The sequence below is a fragment of the Tupaia chinensis genome, unplaced genomic scaffold (genome assembly GCF_000334495.1).
Source record: "Tupaia chinensis unplaced genomic scaffold, TupChi_1.0 Scaffold000381_1, whole genome shotgun sequence".
NCBI classification, from domain to species: domain Eukaryota; kingdom Metazoa; phylum Chordata; class Mammalia; order Scandentia; family Tupaiidae; genus Tupaia; species Tupaia belangeri.
In genome coordinates this window covers 3,623,946-3,634,919 of record NW_006159883.1, presented here as the reverse complement: position 1 = coordinate 3,634,919, position 10,974 = coordinate 3,623,946, and the positions used below count along the sequence as shown (strand labels likewise).

Here is a 10,974-nt window from a genome sequence, read left to right as displayed (position 1 = left end):
CACCCTCTTTCTGCTTCTCTGCCAAGATATGGTCAGGTTTTCTGTCTGTATTACAAGGACAGATCCACACGTTTTACTTAACAATCAGACAGAAACACTACATACAGAATTTTCAATTATTTTAATAAAAGCCATCTTAAAAAAAATAGACTGAGACCAGCTGATGGCACAGTGGTTAAGGCCTCTGAAACCCATTGGTTGGCTATGCTGTTTGAGTTCTGGATCCGGTAGCCTGGGAAACTCAAGCCAGGTGTGTATGCATGCACGCTCATAATCCTAAGAGGAGGAAGAAATAGGGAAGGGATTGCAGCATAACCATGAAAAGAATATGTACGGGTGAAAATATTTCCATTTTAAATTGTTCTTTTTGAGATAATGGGGGTACATATTAAAATACTTTATTTTCAATCTGTAAAAGAATAAAAATTGTACATATATGATCCAGACAAAATCCAGAGTAAGTCTGTGGAAACTAACTTTTCAAAACTGTATTGGAAAAAAAAAGAACTAAATTACTGTTTGTTCCAGTAAATGTCTAATTTAAAACTGGTAGTAATTTTGTTCTTTGTACATATTAGCACTAAGCAACCAAACAATAACAACAATGAAAGCAAATCAAAGTTAAACAGTAAATATTTGCCTAAAAGTAACTCATTTTTAAATGTACAGAAACCTGTTTTGTCTTTTGCATTATATGTGAAAAGGAGCAGAAAGGTCTTAAAGTAAGGGGCAGGTATGTCTCACCGAAATGATAAACTCCAATCCAAGGCAAAGATAGATGGTTAGAAGAGTAAGGACAGATACTGCTGTAGCTGGGATTCAGAACTCAGGGGTCAGGGAATCACTTGTGCTTTTTTTTCATCTCTGCCTTACTCTGATGTATGGAGTGATGGTACCAAGGAAAGGTGCGTTTGAGAAAAGAGGAACAATAAATATTTCCACTTAACTTGACCGCCAGCCAGCTGGCTAGAAATCTCAAATTTAAATAAACAGGAGTGTAAACTCCAGCTGTAAAACTATTCAATGATAAAAATATTCACAAAGTAGGGGTGGGAGAAGCATAAACACAATACTTCATCTGATAATAATGCACACTGCTGTATGTTGGACTTACAAAGTAAAATAATGGAGATAATGGTGAATAAAGGAAAGTTGAAATTGCAAATTAAAATAATGTACAATGAGAGTCTTACCAAGTTTCCAATGCTGAGAAGATTGATAGTTTCATCACCCATTGGATAATGTTCCACGGCCAGAAAACATGTGTTTAAAATTATACATATGGTAAGGAAAAGGTCAGTGAATGGGTCCATCACAATCTTTTGGACGCATTCTTTCAGTTTTAACCAACAGGGAGAACAATTCCAGACAAAGAGAGTTTTAGCAAATCTGTACCAACACAAAGAACATTTCTTCCTTGATTTTTTAAGTTCTAAAAGGAAAGAATAAAAAATCCTGAAAACATCATGTTGTTTAAAGACAATTTTGACTTTTGCATGCAAGGGGAAATTTTAAATTAGACTTTGGATTTGGAATTAGGAAATAGAACTATGCTAATAAAAAAGAAGGTGAAGTACATTTACTCCGTTATGTCAAGCTTATTGAGTGTAACGAACAAAAGTAAGGAAAATACACAGAAATGCTCCCCCAAACACTATGAATACAACTGAGAACATTATGATTTATAATTTATAACTGTGCTATTAATTTTAATTTATATTTTATGAAGCACATGACTTGTATGCTTTACAAATTACAGCCTTTCAATATGTCCATGAGAAAAATTACCAGTCATATTTTAAAAAATAAAACAGGTAGAAGTCCAGAAAGGACCCTGAGATATTAATATTATATACTCCAATTTCTGTCTTTATTCTCAAGTTAATAATTCAACCAGAGAGATAGAAAGCGAGAAATCACCCCCCAGGGGGGATGGCCACACTGCAATCTCTTCTCCTCCATTCTCCTCTCGGGATCTTGGGCATGCATGCACATGCACCCGGCATGAGTTTAAGCCTCCAGGTCCAGGACTTGAACCTCAGTTGGCTACATGGGAGTTCAGCAACATAACCATTACACTAACTGCTGGTCCCAACTTCAACATTATTTCTAATACTAAACAAAATAAAATCCTTGATACTCTCCAGTAACCCTTTCCGATGTTTAAAATACTATGCTTCTGGGACCAGCATGATGGTTACATCACTGTACTCCCACAGTTGACCGTGGTTCGAGTCCTGAATCTGGTGACTTAAAACTCATGATGGGCACAAGTGTGTGTGTGCCCAAGATCCTGAAAGGAAAATGGAAGAGAAGGGATTGTGGTGTGGCCATCACTTCAGAGGGTGATTTCTCATTTTCTGCCTCCCTTTCTCTCTCTGTCTCTCTAGCAAGCGCATGGGCCCTAGAGCAAAATTCTCTTAAAGCAAGCAAACAAACAAACAAAACTATGCTTCTGAAATTTTGATATAGTGTTCTTACTAATGTTTCATGTTGATCATTAAATTTTGCTTATTACTATCTAAGATTCTGAAGAAACTGCAGGATTTTTATAAAAGCATGTCTTACAAATAGTGTATTCCATAGTGAATGTCTAAATATTTTTCATTTTACCTTCATGATGCCCAGGAGTAGCATCTTCCATCACATCCAGAGGTGTATCCATAAAGGTTGGTGATCTTTTTGTCATTTCTATTTGTGTGCTCTTGGTCTGAAAATAAATTTGACAGGCCTCATTCTGACTTCTTTCCTTTGCAGATTCAAGCCTGTAATACTATGAAGGTATGTAACCTTGCCAAAAATGCTGTAAGTATACAAAACTCCCTCCCCTTAGTTTTCTTTTTTAATTAAAAAAACAAGCTAAAAACTCACAAAGTGAGGTTAGTTTATTTGCATAAACTGTAGTTATTATAGGAAGTACTTTTTTGGATGAATTACAAGGATACCTAAGTTTAAGTTATAATTTATTTAATTTCAAATTTTTATGATAGAAAAATCCAATAAAAGTAATTGTGTTATTTTGTTACAGATTTCCAAGGTGTGTGTTTTAACAAAGATGATTCTTTGCAGTATAGTGAATGACATTCTCAATTAAAGTCTTAACATTGAGGCATTTTCTTTAAGAGATTTTTGCTATAGAGTGTGTGCACTTGGCAGGGAGACAGAGAGAGATAGAGAGAGACAGAAAATGAGAAATCACCCCCTGGGGGGATGGCCATGTTGCAATCCCTTCTCCTTCATTCTCCTCTCAGGATTTTGGGCATGCACACACACATACACCTGGTACTATTTTAAGCCCCTGGGTCTAGGACTCGAACCATGCTCAAATATGTGGGAGTCCAGTGGCATAACCATTATGCTATCTTTGGATCCTGGCATTATTTCTTATAGAACTATTTTAGATAGTGACAATATTTGTTTGAATCTCACCAAAGTGCAATTCAGTAAAGATAATTGTCTGTCTCTATATGGTCCAAGGGGTAAGGATATAGGAGAGGTGGAAAAAAATATTTTGACAAAGTTAGTGCTCAATTCCCTACAAATGTGGCTTGAACTAGCCATATATTTTGAAATATTAAATGAATGAACCACTTATCAGTCCAGTGATATATTTACCTCTGTTGGCTTCCCACATGTTCTCCAACTACGAAGCACAAAGTTATTTTACAATGCAAATTGAGAAGACGATAGCTCAATGGCTCTCTCTCTCTCTCTCTTTTGTTTTGAGTTTAGAAGCACAAAGCTATTTTACAATGCAAATTGAGAAGAAGATAGCTCAATGGCTCTCTCTCTCTCTCTCTCTCTTTTGTTTTGTTAATAGTTAATAAGGAATAAGCCTGAACTTGCAACAATCTGACATTAAAATTATACTGGAAAGGGGGATAGGATTATTTTTCACAAAACTGGTTTAATTATTCTCTGGAAAGGAGGGATGAAAAAAAAAACTCATTGGATTTTTCATATCTGGCTATGAATACCTGAGGTATTCATCCAGGATTCAGACTTGCTCTCGGTTCTGTATCTGACTCACCCGGTCTCTGTCTGTGTTTATCGTGGACCGTTCTTCACATTTCAGCTCAAGTGACAGTTCCTCTTAAAAAATCTTTCATGACTCAAAGAAAAATCTTTATTAAAGTGCCTCAAAGCACTCTGTCTCTCTGCTTATTACACCAGCTTCATTTCATTTTTCAAGATAGATATACAGTGAACCCAGGTACCCAGTCCAGCATCAATAATTAAAGACAACACACTCCTCTGCGTTTTTTGTATTCTTCTTCCTACACTTTTTTTCTGAAATATTTTGAAACATATTTTAGACCTCATGTAATTTTTTTTTTGAGAGATTTTCACTGCAGGGCGCGTGTGCTCGCCAGACAGACAGAGAGAGACATAGAGACAGAAAGCAAGAAATCACCCCCCAGGGGGAATGGTCACGCCGCAATCCCTTCTCCTCCATTCTCCTCTCGGGATTTTGGGCACGCACGCACACGCGCCCGGCGTGAGTTTTAAGCCACCGGGTCCGGGACACGAACCACGGTCGACTACATGGGAGTCCAGCGACATAGCCATTACGCTAACTGCTGGTTCCCTAGACCTCATGTAATTTTAAGATAGCATAAAAAAAATACATTACAACTCCTTGGGCAGCATGTGGTGTAGTTTTGAGTGGCTAGATCAACTGTGCAGTTCCAGTCCATATTGGCAGCTTGAAAAACACTCTGGGCACTTCTACATGCATACCCAGTATGAGAGGAGAAAGGAGGAGAGGGAATTGAGGTGAGTCCCTTCCCCCTGGGCAGTGACATCTCTTTTTCCATCTTTTTCCTTCTCCCTCTTGTCTCTCTACCACAAACACACATGCCCTATAGCAAAACTAAAAAAAAAGAGGAAAAAAAAGTGTACATTGTATTTAGTTAACAGGTTTATTGATTATATAGTGATTTTAAAATTTTTTTCTGCATGGCTTATTCATTAAAATACTGAGTCATAAACTGTAGAATTTTCCACTCATTCCTGATTTGGCATATTTTATCTTTTTAGTATAATTGAATATGTTGTTCTCTCTCCTATATTTTCTGGAAAAAGGAATTATATTAAGAGACTTGTTAAAAGTTCAGATTTTTGCAAAAATGCATTGCACATGCTATTTTGTGTTTTCTATTTCATAACACAAGGAAACACATTCTTTCTTTCTTTTTTTAGAGAGATTTTTGCTATAGGTTGTGTGTACTCACCAGAGAAGCAGAGACAGAAAGTGAGACATCAGCCCTGCAGAGGGGATGGCCATGCCACAATCCCATCACCTCATTGGAATTTTAGGCACACAGGCATGCGAGCCCAGGGTGATTTTTTTTAAGTCACCAGGTCAGGAACTTGAACTGTGGTAAACTACATGGGACTTGAGTGACATAAACATTACTCCATCTATTGGTCCCTAAAACACAAAATTTTTTGCTCTAGAGCTCTAATTTCGTATTTAGAGTAAATTTATAGTATATTTCTCCAATTAGATCATTAGCTTCATGAAAATAGGCTTTGTTTTTATTAATTTTCTAATAGTTCCAGTGCTCAGTACAATTGTAAATAATGTCTTAATTAATTAGATAAATGAGTTAAACTGATATAGATGAACTAAACTCTGATGTTCTTATAGGATATCAGTTTAGATGTGGCAAATATTTCTAAAAACATTGTATTTCTGCAGTTGTATGTATCTGAATCTCTTCCCGAGTGTTTCCAATAGCTGGTAATTTCTAGAAAATCTTCACCTGCAAACTTGTAACTAATAGAATGATACTGTTTCATCATTCAGTTTCTAGAACAAAGAAAAATGGTAAATGAGGGATTCTTTTCCCTAGTATTGAGGTATCAGTGTTGAGGTTTATAGATCAAAATTTGTAGCTGCAGTTTTTTGATAAGAATTAAATTTCAGAGGCCAGTAGGTGGCATGGTGATTAAGGCACTGGACCCTACAGAGCCACCTGACCCAGTGGCTTGAAAAACTCACTGAGCATGTGTGTATGCCCAAAATCTCAAAGGGGAAAGGGAAGAGGAGGGATTACAGCATTGTCATCCACCCTTGAGGTGATTTCTTGCCTTCCCTCTCTCTCTGTCTCTGTTTCACTCTAGTGAGCGCATGCACCCTATAGCCAAAAATTAAATAATTAAATTTCAGAATTCATGAGAACACATCATATATTTCCCATAATTGTAAACATTATATGCTGCCATTATTATCTTTATTGTTATCTCTTAATAAAGTCAGAAACTGAAGAATTATGTGTTAATGGATTTGTCTCTACTGGGATAGTTGTGCCTTCTGTTTGCCTTCTTTTGTTCCCTATAGCTAGCCAGAGGATTTTTATAATCTCTACTACGTGTGAATTAAATTTACACAAAAATGTTAATATCTGGCTTAATATTGTAGTTATCTCTTCATTTACTACTCTGGAAACTAACCTTCAGTTTTCTTACATGAGACATTGGGATAATTTCTACACTCAAAGGGTTATCACAGCGATGATGTGATATGCATTATGAAACATTTAGTGGGGCAAACATGTGGCATGGTGGTTAAGGCTCTGGGCTCCCACATGGTTTGAGTCCTGGATCCTGCAACATAAAAATCATGCTGGGTGCATGTGTTCACGTGCCCAAAATCCTGAGAGGAGAATGGAGGAGAAGGGATTGTGGCATGGCCATCTCCCAGTGGGGTGATTTCTCACATTCCCGCTATCAATCTCTCTCATGTGAGTGCACATGCCCTATGGCAAAAATAAAATAAAATAAAGAAAGAAAGAAAAAAAAATTAGCTTTGAGGTAATAATAATGAAATGTGATGCATTTAACACTGACTTAACTAGCCAGTACCTAACTATAGCAAACTCAAGAAAGCACAATTGTCCCAGTGGAGAGAACTCCATTGACATAAAATTCTTAAGTCTTTGACTATGCTTAGGAATAATAAAGTAATAATACAATAATGTCAATAGAAGCATGTAACATTTATATTGAGATAATTTTCATACCTAAAAGTGCTATCACAGGGGTATTGTGACAATCTGTATAAAGCATTTAACAATGAGTCTGGCACACAGTAAATGAATAATAAATCTTATGTAATATTAATATTATTGTGTTGTTATGTAATAATTTACTTTTAAAATGTAAGTTTATTTAAGGATAATTTTTTTCTCTTTAATCATCAAGCTTTTCTAATGTGGATTGCTTAGGAAAAGCTATTTGGGTAAAAGCTATCTTTAGTATGATGTATAATCCTAATACATTATAAAAATTTTATTAGTATCTTCTCTTAGCAATTTAAAAAAATTTCTCAGTACAGTAGAAAAATTGCTAAATGTCTTACATGTGTTTTTTTTTAATTTGAACCTTACAAAAACCAAGAAGACAGGCATTATGATTATATATTTTTTATAGATAAAGAGTGAAAGTTTAGACAGATTAACAAATTTGGCCAATACACTTTTACTAAGTGGCTAAACTAGACTGAAAACCATATTTATCTCACTATAAAACTGTGGTTTTAGCCAACATGATTAGCTTTCTTATAATGTGAGAATATAAAGCATCTAAGCAATTTTCCATAATTACAACACTGGAATTTTAATCTGATGGAGATTCAATCAGATAAAACCTAAAAATTCTCATGATGGTCCAATTTAAAGTCTTTTCTCTCCAATGTTTTCTTATGTATAGAGAAAATAAATCTTTTTTTTATATCGATTTTTTTATTCTAATTTCCCAGAAAACTGCATAATAAAATGTTCTAGGACTCTTCCAGGAAAAAAAGTCTTCAAAACTGAAAGATTTTAATGAAAACCAGAAAGGCTTTATGTGATCCAAAGTAGCAAAATGAATGGTGATATCAGGAAATTGGGACAAACCCAAGTTCTTCATAAGCAGAGTTAATAGAGCATTTCATCTTGGGATCAAATAGTATTGTTATGCTCTTGATCCATTCATGTGTGACCATAAGCTCTTGAGATTCTGAAATGCCATTTCAGAACAAATTACACATTCAACATACCATTTAGACCCTAATCATTCAATCCGAAGAACTCTGAACTCTCTTCTGGAGACAAAAGAACGTTTGTCATTTGTTTTTCTGTGACTTACTGATGGGTGATATAATGGCTATACTCAATAGCCTCTTTTTAGACATGTTTTCTTCATATAGTTCATAATTGCCTCTTGTTTCAGTGATATGCATGTTATGAACACAGTGTCTACCAAGTCATTTGGTATGGCCCTATGTCGTGTCATTCAGGCTCCATATTTGGGGTTTGGTACAATGATTTTATAGAGATTCCTTACTAATAATGCCTCCATAAAGGGTACTGGGTGATTTAAATATATATAATAAATAGTATCTAATATGCATATGTGTGTGTATATATATATATGTGTGTGTGTGTGTGTGTGTGCATGTGTGTGTGTGTACTACATATGATATATGAACATTTTTCTCCTTTTGATTTGGAGGGATCTTTAATAGTTTATTTCTTAGTCAGTGTTACTACACATTTCATTTCCTGCCCCAGTGCAAGCTGGCCCTTTATTTTTCCTAATTTCTTTTTATCTTCTTTATACGAGAGGGTCCCTGATAATACTGCTCTCTATCTTTTGTCCTGTACCTCAAGCCAGACCCTTTTTCCATCCACCAGAATGTAAGTTTAAGGAGAAACTGTGAGATTGCTAAGTACTTCCAAATACTTCTGGCCACTTTCCTTTACCCTGCTTTGGTTTATTTTGGCATGCTTATGACATAATTTGGATTTCTAAAGATAATTTTCCACAAATATCTTAAAGCTACTTCAGTCAGTACTTATAAATAAATTCATAGACCTAACTTTTTTCTATGAGTCTGAAAATCTGGAAAAAGGGGGACCAGCAGTTAGCGTAATGACTATGTCACTGGACTCCCATGTAGTCCACCGTGGTTCAAATCCCGGACCCAGTGACTTAAAACTCACGCCGGGCGCGTGTGTGTGCATGCTCAAGATCCCGAGAAGAGAATGGAGGAGAAAGGACTGCGGCATGGCCATCCCCCTGGGGGATGATTTCTTGCTTTCTGTCTCTCTGTCTCTCTCTGTCTGTCTGGCGAGCGTACGCGCCCGATGGCAAAGACCTCTCAAAAAATAATAATAAAATTTAAAAAATAAAAAAATAAAAAAATCTGGAAAAAATTCAAACATAATGCTAAGGTAACTGACAATTATAATAAAATATTACTATTGTTTTACTAATTATATATTTAATTATTGCACAGAAAAATAATTCTCTATACCATGATACACAGTGGAGTTTTTATTTGAAGAACTAGAAAGTCAATAAAGCAATATTTTTCTATTTTTTACAACTTCAACACTGCACTTTAATCCATATATTTAGTATCACATAAAAAATTTTGTAAGACTCTATCACTTTTTGAACACAGATATTTTCCAAAATTAATTCTGATGTGCTGTCTGAAGCAGGTTTGAATTAATTGACCATACCTGTATTAAGATAAGTCAAAAACACAATATGTGCATGGTTTATTACCAGTAGTAATATATATTTGGAATAAAAAATTTATATACTAAAAACATTTAAAGATATTGGTCATTCTTACCATGGTAGATTAAGGAAAGATTATTATATAGCAAATATGACCCTTTTCCTTAAAAAATACTTTTGATCTGATCATGTACCCCACACAGATATGAATGTCTACCAGAATGAAATATACTCTAAGACATTGAGAAGATATCTCTAGCATTAAAAATATACCTCAGCTGCTTCATATCCTTCTTGAAGTTCCTTCACAGCCTGTTGAAATTTTGATTCAGTCGTCTTAGTTCTTTCAGCAGCTGTCTGCTTTTCTTCTTCGTAGGCCATAGCAAGTATGCCCAGGAACAAACTTGCCATATAAAAAGCAAACCAAAAACTTACCACGACAAAAAATAGCATGTATACCTTCCCAGAAGCATAAAGGATCTAAGCAGAGGTAGAATACAGGACAAAACAGAAACATTATTTGTCTTCCTATATTCTTCTATTTTTAAATGAAAAATCAGATTTTGTTATACAAATAGTTTTAGTTATAAGTAGAATATAATCACAAAATAGTTGAAGTACTGATTCTCCTTAAAGAATAAATGAAACTCTCTTAAAGTTTAGACATGTGAGGGGTCATCAACAAGTTCATGGAAAACATATACTATGAAAAAACTGCACATGTATTTCAATATTGTTTTGTGCAAAAATAGATTTGTAATTTAATTCCCCCTTTTTATGAACTTTTGAAGTCTTTGTGTATATGTGACATATAAAATATATGCTACAGAACCAAGGGAAGAATTTTGCACTTTCTACCATATGATGTTTGCAGAAGACCAAGCATATTACTGTTAGCGTATATGTTAGCATAGAAAAGAGTACAAATTCTAGTTTTATAATATTTTGGTATAAAAGAGACAAATTATAACCTCCTATTTCATAGGCTTTTTATGTAGAGCAAGGGAAACAATTGCACATGAAGACCTTCGTGCATGTCACATACATAATAAACGTTAACACTGTCAAACATAACTCTGGTCCATGACAGTTGACACTGTTTTTTTGTCCCTTTACCTAGACTGTATCAAAGGACAGCTGGGTCAAACAAATATTTGTTGAGTGACTAGAAAGTAATATTCTCCAAAATAGGAGCTGTATTCTTTGAGAATAACTGGTGAATATTCCTAACCATAATGAGTTTATTTTAGGGCAATGTCCAGAGTAAAGATCCAGATTAAATCAAAGCAAACGCTACACTAATAAATAAAAAATTAAAGTACATTAATGATGAAAGACCTGAATAAACTCCAATAGCAGGACATTCTCAAACTGGCTTCTTGTTTCACTTGGAGAAGGAAAAGATTGCTTTTCAACCAATGCAAACAAGAAAATTAACTAACATACCTTGGAGGC

At 34.9% G+C, this 10,974-nt stretch overlaps 1 protein-coding gene across 1 annotated transcript in view; it reads right to left on the bottom strand.

The window, feature by feature from the left end:
• SCN7A (sodium voltage-gated channel alpha subunit 7) overlaps positions 1-10,974 on the bottom strand; it is a 95,665-nt gene that overhangs the window by 34,513 nt on the left and 50,178 nt on the right. The window contains exons 10-12 of the mRNA XM_006153576.3: positions 9,793-9,999; positions 2,614-2,710; positions 1,194-1,432 (exon numbers count right to left, since the gene is read on the bottom strand). Of these exons, the coding sequence (XP_006153638.1) occupies positions 1,194-1,432; positions 2,614-2,710; positions 9,793-9,999 (543 nt within the window). The remainder of the gene's footprint in view (positions 1-1,193; positions 1,433-2,613; positions 2,711-9,792; positions 10,000-10,974) is intronic.